Source organism: Salmo salar, chromosome ssa01 (assembly GCF_905237065.1).
Source record: "Salmo salar chromosome ssa01, Ssal_v3.1, whole genome shotgun sequence".
NCBI lineage: Eukaryota > Metazoa > Chordata > Actinopteri > Salmoniformes > Salmonidae > Salmo > Salmo salar.
The window spans coordinates 103547682-103564677 of NC_059442.1; the positions used below are offsets into that span (position 1 = coordinate 103547682).

General features: G+C 44.6%; 1 protein-coding gene across 8 annotated transcripts in view; it reads right to left on the bottom strand.

Moving 5' to 3' along the window:
* LOC106595326 (collagen alpha-1(XIX) chain) overlaps positions 1–16996 on the bottom strand; it is a 252114-nt gene that overhangs the window by 34123 nt on the left and 200995 nt on the right. For all 8 annotated transcript variants that reach the window (XR_006756828.1, XM_045687095.1, XM_045687093.1 and 5 more), the window contains 5 exons: positions 14389–14439; positions 13915–13959; positions 8516–8542; positions 4841–4894; positions 700–744 (listed from right to left, as the gene is read on the bottom strand). Coding sequence is in view for 7 of the 8 variants with exons in the window: in XM_045687095.1 (XP_045543051.1) it covers positions 700–744; positions 4841–4894; positions 8516–8542; positions 13915–13959; positions 14389–14439 (222 nt within the window). In the remaining variant the exon portion in view is untranslated. The remainder of the gene's footprint in view (positions 1–699; positions 745–4840; positions 4895–8515; positions 8543–13914; positions 13960–14388; positions 14440–16996) is intronic.

A 16996-nucleotide genomic window follows, 5' to 3' on the forward strand; every position in this document is an offset into this window, starting at 1 on the left:
GGTATAGTAGTACATCTGAAGGACTGTTCACTGGGTACAGTATTACATATGAAGGACTGTTCACTGGGTATAGTATTACATCTGAAGGACTGTTCACTGGGTATAGTATTACATCTGAAGACTGTTCCCTGGGTACAGTATTACATCTGATGTACTGTTCACTGGGTATAGTATTACATCTGAAGGACTGTTCACTGGGTATAGTATTACATCTGAAGGACTGTTCACTGGGTACAGTATTACATCTGAAGGACTGTTCACTGGGTATAGTATTACATCTGAAGACTATTCACTGGGTATAGTATTACATCTGAAGACTGTTCACTGGGTATAGTATTACATCTGAAGACTGTTCACTGGGTATAGTATTACATCTGAAGGACTGTTCACTGGGTATAGTATTACATCTGAAGGACTCTTCACTGGGTATAGTATTACATCTGAAGGACTGTTCACTGGGTATAGTATTACATCTGTTCATATGAAGCTTTGTTCACTGGGGATAGTACTACAGTACCACTGTGTTCTGTCTGTCATTTCTTATAGATTTGGGAAGTCAATGTCTATGACATGTTTTAATTTCCTCAGATAGCCATGATGTTTTCTGTAGCCAGCATCAAGTGCAGCAAAAGAGCGTGAACAAATGGAAGATTCACGGCATCCTTCTGTTGTGTGCAGATCATTAAAAGTACTACTTACTGAAGGCCCAGGTAGTCCAGGGGTTCCAGGCATCCCCAGATCACCCTACAGGACAAAATACAGCCTTGTTTTATAACTCAAACCTATAGCAACATACAGCCTTTAATACAACTCAAACCTACAGCAACATACAGCCTTTTATACAACTCAAACCTACAGCAACATACAGCCTTTTATACAACTCAAACCTACAGCAACATACAGCCTTTTATACAACTCAAACCTACAGCAACATACAGCCTTTTATACAACTCAAACCCACAGCAACATACAGCCTTTTATACAACTCAAACCTATAGCAACATACAGCCTTTTATACAACTCAAACCTATAGCAACATTCAGCCTTTTATACAACTCAAACCCACAGCAACATACAGCCTTTTATACAACTCAAACCTATAGCAACATACAGCCTTTTATACAACTCAAACCTATAGCAACATACAGCCTTTTATACAACTCAAACCTATAGCAACATACAGCCTTTTATACAACTCAAACCTATAGCAACATACAGCCTTTTATACAACTCAAACCCACAGCAACATACAGCCTTTTAAACAACTCAAACCTACAGCAACATACAGCCTTTTATACAACTCAAACCTATAGCAACATACAGCCTTTTATACAACTCAAACCTATAGCAACATACAGCCTTTTATACAACTCAAACCTACAGCAACATACAGCCTTTTATACAACTCAAACCTATAGCAACATACAGCCTTTTATACAACTCAAACCTATAGCAACATACAGCCTTTTATACAACTCAAACCCACAGCAACATACAGCCTTTTATACAACTCAAACCTACAGCAACATACAGCCTTTTATACAACTCAAACCTATAGCAACATACAGCCTTTTATACAACTCAAACCCACAGCAACATACAGCCTTTTAAACAACTCAAACCTACAGCAACATACAGCCTTTTAAACAACTCAAACCTATAGCAACATACAGCCTTTAATACAACTCAAACCTATAGCAACATACAGCCTTTTATACAACTCAAACCTATAGCAACATACAGCCTTTTATACAACTCAAACCCACAGCAAGATACAGCCTTTTATACAACTCAAACCTATAGCAACATACAGCCTTTTATACAACTCAAACCTATAGCAACATACAGCCTTTTATACAACTCAAACCCACAGCAACATACAGCCTTTTATACAACTCAAACCTACAGCAACATACAGCCTTTTATACAACTCAAACCTACAGCAACATACAGCCTTTTATACAACTCAAACCTACAGCAACATACAGCCTTTTATACAACTCAAACCTACAGCAACATACAGCCTTTTATACAACTCAAACCCACAGCAACATACAGCCTTTTATACAACTCAAACCTATAGCAACATACAGCCTTTTATACAACTCAAACCTATAGCAACATACAGCCTTTTATACAACTCAAACCTATAGCAACATACAGCCTTTTATACAACTCAAACCTATAGCAACATACAGCCTTTTATACAACTCAAACCTACAGGAACATACAGCCTTTTATACAACTCAAACCTATAGCAACATACAGCCTTTTATACAACTCAAACCTACAGCAACATACAGCCTTTTATACAACTCAAACCCACAGCAACATACAGCCTTTAATACAACTCAAACCTACAGCAATATACAGCCTTTTATACAACTCAAACCTATAGCAACGTACAGCCTTTTATACAACTCAAACCTACAGCAACATACAGCCTTTTATACAACTCAAACCTATAGCAACATACAGCCTTTAATACAACTCAAACCTATAGCAACATACAGCCTTTTATACAACTCAAACCTACAGCAACATACAGCCTTTTATACAACTCAAACCTATAGCAACATACAGCCTTTTATACAACTCAAACCTATAGCAACATACAGCCTTTAATACAACTCAAACCTACAGCAACATACAGCCTTTTATACAACTCAAACCTACAGCAACATACAGCCTTTTATACAACTCAAACCTACAGCAACATACAGCCTTTTATACAACTCAAACCTACAGCAACATACAGCCTTTTATACAACTCAAACCTATAGCAACATACAGCCTTTAATACAACTCAAACCTACAGCAACATTCAGCCTTTTATACAACTCAAACCTATAGCAACATACAGCCTTGTTTTACAACTCAAACCTACAGCAACATACAGCCTTTTATACAACTCAAACCCACAGCAACATACAGCCTTTAATACAACTCAAACCTACAGCAATATACAGCCTTTTATACAACTCAAACCTATAGCAACGTACAGCCTTTTATACAACTCAAACCTACAGCAACATACAGCCTTTTATACAACTCAAACCTATAGCAACATACAGCCTTTAATACAACTCAAACCTACAGCAACATACAGCCTTTTACACAACTCAAACCTACAGCAACATACAGCCTTTTATACAACTCAAACCTATAGCAACATACAGCCTTTTATACAACTCAAACCTATAGCAACATACAGCCTTTTATACAACTCAAACCTACAGCAACATACAGCCTTTTATACAACTCAAACCTACAGCAACATACAGCCTTTTATACAACTCAAACCTATAGCAACATACAGCCTTTTATACAAGTCAAACCTATAGCAACATACAGCCTTTTATACAACTCAAACCTATAGCAACATACAGCCTTTTATACAACTCAAACCTACAGCAACATACAGCCTTTTATACAACTCAAACCTATAGCAACATACAGCCTTTTATACAACTCAAACCTATAGCAACATACAGCCTTTAATACAACTCAAACCTACAGCAACATACAGCCTTTTATACAACTCAAACCTACAGCAACATACAGCCTTTTATACAACTCAAACCTACAGCAACATACAGCCTTTTATACAACTCAAACCTACAGCAACATACAGCCTTTTATACAACTCAAACCTACAGCAACATTCAGCCTTTTATACAACTCAAACCTATAGCAACATACAGCCTTGTTTTACAACTCAAACCCACAGCAACATACAGCCTTTAATACAACTCAAACCTATAGCAACATACAGCCTTTTATACAACTCAAACCTATAGCAACATACAGCCTTGTTTTACATCTCAAACCCACAGCAACATACAGCCTTGTTTTACAACTCAAACCTATAGCAACATACAGCCTTTTATACAACTCAAACATATAGCAACATACAGCCTTGTTACAGTATATAAGTCAAGTCTACAGCACTTCACCCTACAGGACAAGATACATGTTCGTTATATAACTGAAATAGACATAGAACTACTTATACAACTATATAATGTATAAACCAAATCACCATGAGGTTTGAAACTAGAACAGAGACAGACAGAGAAGCTCCATAGAGAAGCATCATGGTTATGTTTATGCATCTCTTAGGACTTGTCTTTCAAAGCCCATTCTGAGACTCTTCTATTCTATTCCATGTAGTTGTATTCAGACATACTTAACCTCTTGTTGAAGTGTGGATCTATCATAAACAAACTCTCCTTAACCTTTCATGTCAAATAAAAGCAGCAGTGTTGAGCACTTGGCCATTTGTCTGTAATATGAGGTGTGTGTGTGTCGGAACGATATCGCCATAACTCTTTGACGACAGCTCCCTGAAGGAAGGACAGACAGAGCGCGTGCTAACCTTGACATCTAGATTAAGACCTAGAGGTGTGAGGGATGTTACACAGACACATAGAGCTGTAACCCCCATATCAAGGTCGTCTACATCAGTATGTTACAGTATGTTACTGATGGTAGTGTCATGGTAGCTATTACACTTTCTTCACTGCTCTAATTACCTTGGTAATAAGGCACCTTGGGGATTTGTGGTATATGGCCAACGTACCACGGCAAACGGCTGTATCCAGAACAGCCCTTAGACGTGGTATAATGGCCATACACCACACCCCCTCATACCTTATTGCCTAACTGTAATCTGGGGAGGTCATGCAGGATGAGGATGGTCTGTTCGGCCGGCTCAGCTGTGTGGCCCAGTACGGCTTGGCTTGGCTTGGCTTGGCTTGGCTTGGCTTGGCTTGGCTTGGCTTGGCTTGGCTTGGCTCAGTAGTGTATAAAGGCTACAGGAGGGCTGTATGTGGCTTACCTTGGCTCCAGGTAGTCCTTCTAGTCCAGGTAAACCCATGGATCCAGGATCTCCCTGGAACATAACACAGAGTAGTTAGTCTAGGACAGAGAGAGAGAGAGAGAGAGAGAGAGAGAGAGAGAGAGAGAGAGAGAGAGAGAGAGAGAGAGAGAGAGAGAGAAGAGAGAGAGAGAGAGAAAGACAGAGAGTGAGGGAGAGAGCGAGAGAGAGAGAGGGAGAGAGAGAGAAAAAGAGTGTGAGAGAGAGAGGGAGAGAGAGAGAGCGAGTGAGAGAGAGAGAGAGGGGGAGAGAGAGAAAAAGAGTGTGAGAGAGGGAGAGAGAGAGAAAAAGAGTGTGAGAGAGAGAGGGAGAGAGAGAGCGAGGGAGAGAGAGAGAGAGGGGGAGAGAGAGAAAAAGAGTGTGAGAGAGGGAGAGAGAGAGAAAGATGGAGTATGGAGTGAAGGATGGAGAACAAGGTATGTTGGTATAGGAGATCACCTTTCAAAACAGTAGACTGATGATGATATGTTTTTACTTCAAGATAGAACTGTCTATAGGACTAGATTTATCTCTCATTGCAGGCAGTCAGCAGCTTATTTGGGTCTTTCTCCTTTACTACAGTAGAAATACACATCCCTTCTATTGGTCTGGTCTGTCTCCTTTACTACAGTAGAAATACACATCCCTTCTATTGGTCTGGTCTGTCTCCTTTACTACAGTAGAAATACACATCCCTTCTCCCCCTTCTATTGATCTGGTCTGTCTCCTTTACTACAGTAGAAATACACATCCCTTCTATTGGTCTGGTCTGACTCCTTTACTACAGTAGAAATACACATCCCTTCTCCCCCTTCTATTGGTCTGGTCTGACTCCTTTACTACAGTAGAAATACACATCCCTTCTCCCCCTTCTATTGGTCTGGTCTGTCTCCTTTACTACAGTAGAAATACACATCCCTTCTATTGGTCTGGTCTGACTCCTTTACTACAGTAGAAATACACATCCCTTCTATTGGTCTGGTCTGACTCCTTTACTACAGTAGAAATACACATCCCTTCTCCCCCTTCTATTGGTCTGGTCTGACTCCTTTACTACAGTAGAAATACACATCCCTTCTCCCCCTTCTATTGGTCTGGTCTGACTCCTTTACTACAGTAGAAATACACATCCCTTCTCCCCCTTCTATTGGTCTGGTCTGTCTCCTTTACTACAGTAGAAATACACATCCCTTCTCCCCTTCTATTGGTCTGGTCTGACTCCTTTACTACAGTAGAAATACACATCCCTTCTCCCCTTCTATTGGTCTGGTCTGACTCCTTTACTACAGTAGAAATACACATCCCTTCTCCCCCTTCTATTGGTCTGGTCTTGCTCTACTGTATGTGCCATGGAAAAACGGTATTACACACTACTGTAGGGCCAAGGCCTGCTCTGTCCTCTGCTCTGACATAGATGGATGGGGCAGGTAATTATCACACATGTAGATTGTCATGAATAACATAGTGTGGCTAGAGTGGAACGGGACAGATTGGGATCGCCGCCGGGGATCAGCTGTGGTGAGACGGATTGGGGCAATTTGGTGTGTGTGAGTGTGTGTCTGTGTGTGAGTGTGTGTCTGTGTGTGAGTGTTTCTGTGTGTGTCTGTGCGTGTGTGTGTATGTGTGTGTGTGTCTGTCTATGTGTGTGTGTGTACGTGTCTGTGTGTCTGTGTGTGTGTCTGTGTGTGTGCGTGTCTGTGTGTGTGTGTGTCTGTGTCTGTGTGTGCGTGTGTCTGTGTGTGCGTGTGTCTGTGTGTGCGTGTGTCTGTGTGTGCGTGTGTCTGTGTGTGCGTGTGCGTGTGTCTGTGTGTGCGTGTGCGTGTGTCTGTGTGTGCGTGTGTCTGTGTGTGCGTGTGTGAGTGTGTCTGTGTGTGCGTGTGTCTGTGTGTGCGTGTGCGTGTGTGAGTGTGTCTGTGTGTGCGTGTGTCTGTGTCTGTGTGTGCGTGTGTCTGTGTCTGTGTGTGCGTGTGCGTGTGTGAGTGTGTGCGTGTGTCTGTGTGTGCGTGTGTCTGTGTGTGCGTGTGTCTGTGTGTGTGTGTGTGTGTGTGTACGTGTGTGTGTGTGTGTGTGTGTGTGTGTGTGTGGGGGGGTGTGCGTGTGTCTGTGTGTGCGTGTGTCTGTGTGTGCGTTTGTCTGTGTGTGCGTGTGTGTACGTGTGTGTGTGCGTGTGCGCGTGTGTGTGTGTGTGGGGGGGGTGTGCGTGTGTCTGTGTGTGCGTGTGTCTGTGTGTGCGTGTGTGTGTGTGTCTGTGTGTACGTGTGTGTGTGTGCGTGTGCGTGTGCGCGTGTGTGTGTGTGTGTGTGGGGGGGTGTGTGTGTCTGTGTGTGCGTGTGTCTGTGTGTGCGTGTGTCTGTGTGTGTGTGTGTGCGTGTGTCTGTGTGCGTGTGTCTGTGTGTGCGTGTGTGCGTGTGTCTGTGTGTGCGTGTGTGTCTGTGTGTGCGTGTGTGTGTCTGAGTCTGTGTCTGAGTGTGCGTGTGCGTGTGCGTGTGCGTGCGTGCACGAGACGGATTGGGGCAATTCCACCGACCGAGCCGCAGCACCAGGAACCGCAGCTTGCACAATTTATTCAAATGTCAAATGAACATCCCCAGTGAAAAATCACACCGCAGCAAAACAATAAAGAATGCAATTGGCCCCACGAGGACAGAGAGAGAGATGGAGAATTCAAGTTGATACCAGAAGAGAGGAGTTGTATTGTTTCCATTCCTCGGTGTGTGTGTGTGTGTGTGTGTGTGTTTGTGTGTCTGAGAGAGTCAGTCAGTCTGTGTGTGTGTGTGTGTGTGTGTGTGTGTGTCTGTCTGAGACAGTCTGTCTGTATGTGTGTGTGTGTGTGTATGTATTTGTGTGTCTGAGAGAGTCTGTTTGTGCTTGTGTGTGTGTGTGTGTGTTTGTGTGTCCGAAACAGTCTGTGTGTGTGTGTTAATGTGTGTGTGAGAGATTGAGACAGTGAGAGACAGTGTGTGTGTGTGTGTGTGTGTGTGTGAGAGAGAGAAAGAGAGAGACACAGAGTGTGTGTGTGTATGTGTGTGTGAGAGAAAGAGAGAGAGACAGAGTGTGTGTGTATGTATGTGTGTGTGTGAGAGAGAGACCGTGTGTGTCTCTCTCTCTCTCTCTCTCTCTCTCTCTCTCTCTCTCTCTCTCTCTCTCTTAATGTGTGTGTGTGTGTGCGTGGGAGTTACAGTAGACATTACAGAGAGCAAAGAGGGTTCATTGTCTCCCACAGGCAAGACAATATAGAACAGTCATTTGATTGTGCAAGAGGAGACGTGATCATTATTTTATTTTGTGTTCCCAGCTCCAGAGTGGAGGGACTTATGTTGAAGTGAACCATAGAGACTGTATTGGAGAACCGACCTGAGTTCAAATACTGTTTGAAATCTTTCAAATACGTTCAGTGTTTGCTTTAGCCTGTCGGCAGTGCAGGGTGGGAGGGTTTTGCAGTTCTGTGACCCTTCTATTGGTTCCATTGTGCCAGTCAAACTCAATCAAGCCCAGATAAAGTACTTGAAATGATTTCAAATAGTATTTGAACCCAGATGTGTTGTAAAGCTCCCTCACCTAAGTCGCCTTTGTTAGCTCTGTTGGACTGCATATGAAAACAGGTGAGAAACACTTTCAATAAAATATATTCCCTAGAATGAAAAGATTTAAACTCACCACTCTTCCCTCGTCTCCTTTGGGGCCCTATACAGAAGAAAGAGACAGTGGAAGGCAATCACTCCAATTACAAAGTCATATACAGTAGACCTTTTACATAAGACATAAGAAATGTATTAAATCTTTTAAGACATTTGATTTTTACCCCCTTTTTCTCCCCAATTTCGATCTTGTCTCATCGCTGCAACTCCCCAACAGGCTCGGGAGGCAATGGTTGAGTCATGCGTCCTCCGAAACATGACCCGCCAAACCGCACTTCTTAACACCCGCCCGCTTAACCCGGAAGTCAGCTGCACCAACGTGTCGGAGGAAACACCGTTCACCTGACGACCATAGTCAGCCTGCAGGCGCCCGGCCTGCTACAAGGAGTCGCTAGAGTGAGATAAGCCAAGTAACGCCCCCCCGGCCAAACCCTCCCCTAACCAGGACGACGCTGGGCCAAACCCTCCCCTAACCAGGACGACGCTGGGCCAAACCCTCCCCTAACCAGGACGACGCTGGGCCAAACCCTCCCCTAACCAGGACGACGCTGGGCCAAACCCTCCCCTAACCAGGACGACGCTGGGCCAAACCCTCCCCTAACCAGGACGACGCTGGGCCAAACCCTCCCCTAACCAGGACGACGCTGGGCCAAACCCTCCCCTAACCAGGACGACGCTGGACCAAACCCTCTCCTAACCAGGACGACGCTGGGCCAAACCCTCTCCTAACCAGGACGACGCTGGGCCAAACCCTCTCCTAACCAGGACGACGCTGGGCCAAACCTTCCCCTAACCAGGACGACGCTGGGCCAAACCCTCTCCTAACCAGGACGACGCTGGGCCAAACCCTCTCCTAACCAGGACGACGCTGGGCCAAACCCTCCCCTAACCAGGACGACGCTGGGCCAATTGTGCGCTGTCCTATGGGACTTCCGTTCATGGGTGGTTGTTACACAGCCTGGGATCGAACCCGGGTCTGTAGTGACGCTTCAAGCATTGCGATCCAGTGCCTTAGATCGCTGCGTCACTTGGGAGGCCCTTCTAAAACCCTTTAAGAGATTTTTAACTGGGTTAACAGAGAAATTGCATTTTTGTTGTTAAGACTTTTAGCATCAATTACTTTAACTTTTGGTAAGTGTCAAGTTTAATACAGGATATGACTGTACTGTTTATATACACTGGCAGCTGTACAGTTATAGTCATAAAGTCAGACTTATTGTCAATAAAAGTTAACAGCGTGCAAAAAATTTAAACAATTAGAGACATAAAACAAACAGCAAAATCTAATCGGAACTAAACTAAAATGGACATATTGTATAATTTACTGTGGCCTGTTGCTTTCATTGTTCTCCATTTTAACTCGTAATTGTAATTATTTCTTAATTCTTCTAGAATGAATTGAATGTTTCATTAGGATCCCTGTTAGCTGATGCCATGGCGACAGCTAATCTTCCCAGGGTCCAACTCAGACCTAAAATAACATTATAAACTATTACAATTGACATTAAATACATTACATTTAAGAAAAATACATTTAGCAAGTGTACATTACAAACAGTTAATATACCTGACAGGTAATATATTTAACATTCAGTAATATCCTCAGCAGTACAGTACATGTTAGATGCAGACAGACAGACAGACAGACAGACAGACAGACAGACAGACAGACAGACAGACAGACAGACAGACAGACAGACAGACAGACAGACAGACAGACAGACAGACAGACAGCACAGAGCAATGCTCCCCAGAGGTTCTACTGTGGTCCCTGGGTAGGCTGCCCATTGTGTGCAAAACAGTTGACCAGTTTTTCTGAGTTCTCTTTGTGGACCCCTACGGGTCCTGTGAGCGGAGTGTCTGTGTGTTATGATGGAAGAGGTAAAGTCTCCTAGGGTTGTAGGTAGATTACAGACAGACTGATAAGGGCAGAGCTCAGTGGTTTTGATAAGTAAATCAGGTCACCACACCTCGCCACAGACGCACAATGCAGAGAGAACAGAGTCAGGCCACTGCTCAGTGTGTTCTCTCTCTCTCTCTCTTTCTCTCTCTCTCTCTCTGACACACACACACACACAGTCTCTCTCTCTATCTGTCAGTCTCTCTCTGTCAGTTTCTCCCCACCAGTGAGCTCTCACTGAACATGACTGAGTCTAACTGGAAGGCTGGAGACAGTGAAGGAGATGACAGCTGCTCTTAGGATGATAAAGTATGGCCTGTGCGTTTCAGACCCTGACAGTACAGTACAGTACACAGGATCTGAATACATATCTGGTTCCTGACAGTACAGTACAGTACAGTACAGTACAGTACAGTACAGTACAGTACACAGGATCTGAATACATATCTGGTTCCTTAAAGTACAGTACAGTACAGTACAGTACAGTACAGTACAGTACAGTACACAGGATCTGAATACATATCTGGTTCCTGACAGTACAGTACAGTACAGTACAGTACACAGGATCTGAATACATATCTGGTTCCTGACAGTACAGTACAGTACAGTACACAGAATCTGAATACATATCTGGTTCCTGACAGTACAGTACAGTACAGTACACAGGATCTGAATACATATCTGGTTCCTGACAGTACAGTACAGTACAGTACAGTACACAGGATCTGAATACATATCTGGTTCCTGACAGTACAGTACAGTACAGTACAGTACACAGAATCTGAATACATATCTGGTTCCTGACAGTACAGTACAGTACAGTACACAGGATCTGAATACATATCTGGATCCTGACAGTACAGTACAGTACACAGGATCTGAATACATATCTGGTTCCTGACAGTACAGTACAGTACAGTACAGTACAGAAGAGTACACAGAATCTGAATACATATCTGGTTCCTGACAGTACAGTACAGTACAGTACAGTACACAGGATCTGAATACATATCTGGTTCCTGACAGTACAGTACAGTACACAGGATCTGAATACATATCTGGTTCCTGACAGTACAGTACAGTACAGTACAGTACACATGATCTGAATACATATCCGGTTCCTTACAGTACAGTACAGTACAGTACAGTACACTGGATCTGAATACATGTCTGGTTCCTGACAGTACAGTACAGTACAGTACAGTACAGTACACAGGATCTGAATACATATCTGGTTCCTGACAGTACAGTACAGTACACAGGATCTGAATACATATCTGGTTCCTGACAGTACAGTACAGTACAGTACACATGATCTGAATACATATCCGGTTCCTTACAGTACAGTACAGTACAGTACAGTACACTGGATCTGAATACATGTCTGGTTCCTGACAGTACAGTACAGTACAGTACAGTACACAGGATCTGAATACATGTCTGGCTCCTGACAGTACAGTACAGTACAGTACAGTACACATGTTTGCGTGCTTAAAAGTATCTGCATGCTTGGATTTCAAGTTGGGATTTGGCCCATCTGAATAAATAAACTAATCTTGTCTGATGATGAGACAGCAGGATGATGGATGATGAGACAGTAGGATGATGAGACAGTAGGATGATGAGACAGTAGTTGGATGAGACAGCAGGATGATGAGACAGTAGGATGATGAGACAGTAGGATGATGAGACAGTAGGATGATGAGACAGTAGGATGATGAGACAGTAGGATGATGAGGCAGTAGGATGATGGATGATGAGACAGTAGGATGATGAGACAGAAGGATGATGAGACAGTAGGATGATGGATGATGAGACAGTAGGATGATGAGACAGTAGGATAATGGATGATGAGATATTAGGATGATGAGACAGTAGGATGATGAGACAGAAGGATGATGAGACAGAAGGATGATGGATGATGAGACAGTAGGATGATGAGACAGAAGGATGATGAGACAGTAGGATGCTGAGAGAGAAGGAGGATGAGACAGAAGGAGGATGAGACAGTAGGATGATGGATGTTGAGACAGTAGGATGATGAGACAGTAGGATGATGAGACAGCAGGATGATGAGACAGTAGGATGATGATACAGTAGGAGGATGGATGATGAGACAGTAGGATGATGAGACAGCAGGATGATGAGACAGCAGGATGATGAGACAGCAGGATGATGATACAGTAGGATGATGAGACAGCAGGATGATGAGACAGCAGGATGATGAGACAGTAGGATGATGAGACAGTAGGATGATGAGACAGCAGGATGATTAGACAGAAGTAGGATGATACAGTAGTAGGATGGATGATGAGACAGTAGGATGATGAGACAGAAGGATGATGAGACAGTAGGATGCTGAGAGAGAAGGAGGATGAGACAGAAGGAGGATGAGACAGTAGGATGATGGATGTTGAGACAGTAGGATGATGAGACAGTAGGATGATGAGACAGCAGGATGATGAGACAGTAGGATGATGATACAGTAGGAGGATGGATGATGAGACAGTAGGATGATGAGACAGTAGGATGATGAGACAGCAGGATGATGAGACAGCAGGATGATGATACAGTAGGATGATGAGACAGCAGGATGATGAGACAGCAGGATGATGAGACAGAAGGATGATGAGACAGTAGGATGATGGATGATGAGACAGTAGGATGATGAGACAGTAGGATAATGGATGATGAGATATTAGGATGATGAGACAGTAGGATGATGAGACAGAAGGATGATGAGACAGAAGGATGATGGATGATGAGACAGTAGGATGATGAGACAGTAGGATGCTGAGAGAGAAGGAGGATGAGACAGAAGGAGGATGAGACAGTAGGATGATGGATGTTGAGACAGTAGGATGATGAGACAGTAGGATGATGAGACAGCAGGATGATGAGACAGTAGGATGATGATACAGTAGGAGGATGGATGATGAGACAGTAGGATGATGAGACAGTAGGATGATGAGACAGCAGGATGATGAGACAGCAGGATGATGAGACAGTAGGATGATGAGACAGCAGGATGATGAGACAGCAGGATGATGAGACAGTAGGATGATGAGACAGTAGGATGATGAGACAGCAGGATGATTAGACAGAAGTAGGATGATACAGTAGGAGGATGGATGATGAGACAGTAGGATGATGAGACAGTAGGATGATGAGACAGCAGGATGATTAGACAGAAGTAGGATGATACAGTAGGAGGATGGATGATGAGACAGTAGATGATGAGACAGTAGGATGATGAGACTGTAGGATGATGATACCGTAGGAGGATGGATGATGAGACATGAGGATGATGAGACAGTAGGAGGATGAGACAGTAGGATGATGAGACAGTAGAATGATGAGACAGCAGGATGATTAGACAGAAGTAGGATGATACAGTAGGAGGATGAGACAGTAGGATGATGAGACAGTAGGATGATGAGACAGCAGGATGATTAGACAGAAGGAGGATGATACAGTAGGAGGATGGATGATGAGACAGTAGATGATGAGATACTTACTGGTGCACCTGGTGCTCCAGGGGGTCCTGAGATGGCTCCTCCACTCTGTGGAGAAACTAGTATTATCATCATAACATTCAACACAATGATGACATGGTATCTGATTACAGGGTATCTGATGACACGGTATCTGATGACACGATATCTGATGACACGGTATCTGATGACACGGTATCTGATGACACGGTATCTGATGACACGGTATCTGATGACACGGTATCTGATTACATGGTATCTGATGATATGTTATCCGATTACATGGTATCTGATGATATGGTATCTACAGCAGCCTACAGTATATAGGGGAATGTGGTAATCTTTACTTTGAAGGTCACCCTACCGATGCTCAACAATCAACAGACTATGAGTAACATGTCAACTATACAACTGTTGACTAGCACTGTGATGCTAGTTGCATCGTCGGCAACACCTGACTCACCAAGGTGATGAGGATGAGTACAGTGAAGTTCTTACCTGCAGTTTATACAGACTGCTCATCCCATTGCCCTCCACATAGGGGACACCCTGCAAACACACACATCTCAGTCAGAGCCAGGTATCTTCTCCGTTAACACCCTGCCTCATGGCTTCTAGCCTTACACACTCCTAAAGGTCTCGGGCTGTGTGTGTGTGTGTGTGTGTGTGTCTGTGTGTGTGTGTGTGTGTGTGTGTGTGTGTGTGTGTGTGTGTGTGTGTGTGTGTGTGTGTGTGCGCGTGTGCGCGTGTGCGCGTGTGTGTGTGTGTGTGTGTGCGTGTGTGCCTGAGTGTTTTCTGTGCCTCTAGTCTAACAGTCAGTCCTGTAGGCCTGGACCAGGCAGACAGTATTACTTTGTTAAGCCCCTAAATGCAACATGGGAGAGATATCTGGGGCAGCCTGGTGATCACTACACAGAGAGATCAATATCTGGGGCTGCCTGGTGATCACTACATGGAGAGATCAATATCTGGGGCTGCCTGGTGATCACTACATGGAGAGATCAATATCTGGGGCTGCCTGGTGATCACTACATGGAGAGATCAATATCTGGGGCTGCCTGGTGATCACTACACAGAGAGATCAATATCTGGGGCTGCCTGGTGATCACTACATGGAGAGATCAATATCTGGGGCTGCCTGGTGATCACTACACGGAGAGATCAATATCTGGGGCTGCCTGGTGGTCACTACACGGAGAGATCAATATCTGAGGCTGCCTGGTGATCACTACACAGAGAGATCAATATCTGGGGCTGCCTGGTGATCACTACACAGAGAGATCAATATCTGGGGCTGCCTGGTGATCACTACATGGAGAGATCAATATCTGGGGCTGCCTGGTGATCACTACACGGAGAGATCAATATCTGGGGCTGCCTGGTGATCACTACACAGAGAGATCAATATCTGAGGCTGCCTGGTGATCACTACACGGAGAGATCAATATCTGGGGCTGCCTGGTGATCACTACACAGAGAGATTAATATCTGGGGCTGCCTGGTGATCACTACACAGAGAGATCAATATCTGGGGCTGCCTGGTGATCACTACACAGAGAGATCAATATCTGGGGCTGCCTGGTGATCACTACATGGAGAGATCAATATCTGGGGCTGCCTGGTGATCACTACATGGAGAGATCAATATCTGGGGCTGCCTGGTGATCACTACATGGAGAGATCAATATCTGGGGCTGCCTGGTGATCACTACACAGAGAGATCAATATCTGGGGCTGCCTGGTGATCACTACACAAAGAGATCAATATCTGGGGCTGCCTGGTGATCACTACATGGAGAGATCAATATCTGGGGCTGCCTGGTGATCACTACACGGAGAGATCAATATCTGGGGCTGCCTGGTGGTCTCTACACGGAGAGATCAATATCTGGGGCTGCCTGGTGATCACTACATGGAGAGATCAATATCTGGGGCTGCCTGGTGATCACTACACAGAGAGATCAATATCTGGGGCTGCCTGGTGATCACTACACAGAGAGATCAATATCTGGGGCTGCCTGGTGATCACTACACAGAGAGATCAATATCTGGGGCTGCCTGGTGATCACTACATGGAGAGATCAATATCTGGGGCTGCCTGGTGATCACTACATGGAGAGATCAATATCTGGGGCTGCCTGGTGATCACTACACAGAGAGATCAATATCTGGGGCTGCCTGGTGATCACTACATGGAGAGATCAATATCTGGGGCTGCCTGGTGATCACTACACGGAGAGATCAATATCTGGGGCTGCCTGGTGATCACTACATGGGAGATATCAATATCTGGGGCTGCCTGGTGATCACTACACGGAGAGATCAATATCAGGGCTGCCTGGTGATCACTACATGGCGAGATCAATATCTGGGGCTGCCTGGTGATCACTACATGGAGAGATCAATATCTGGGCCTGCCTGGTGATCACTACACAGAGAGATCAATATCTGGGGCTGCCTGGTGATCACTACATGGAGAGATCAATATCTGGGGCTGCCTGGTGATCACTACATGGAGAGATCAATATCTGAGCCTGCCTGGTGATCACTACACAGAGAGATCAATATCTGTGGCTGCCTGGTGATCACTACACGGAGAGATCAATATCTGGGGCTGCCTGGTGATCACTACATGGAGAGATCAATATCTGGGGCTGCCTGGTGATCACTACATGGAGAGATCAATATCTGGGGATGCCTGGTGATCACTACATGGAGAGATCAATATCTGGGGCTGCCTGGTGATCACTACATGGAGAGATCAATATCTGGGGCTGCCTGGTGATCACTACATGGAGAGATCAATATCTGGGGCTGCCTGGTGATCACTACATGGAGAGATCAATATCTGGGGCTGCCTGGTGATCACTTCATGGAGAGATCAATATCTGGGGCTGCCTGGTGATCACTACACAGAGAGATCAATATCTGGGGCTGCCTGGTGATCACTACACAGAGAGATCAATACCTGGGGCTGCCTGGTGATCACTACACGGAGAGATCAATATCTGGGGCTGCCTGGTGATCACTACACAGAGAGATCAATATCTGGGGCTGCCTGGTGATCACTACACGGAGAGATCAATATCTGGGGCTGCCTGGTGAT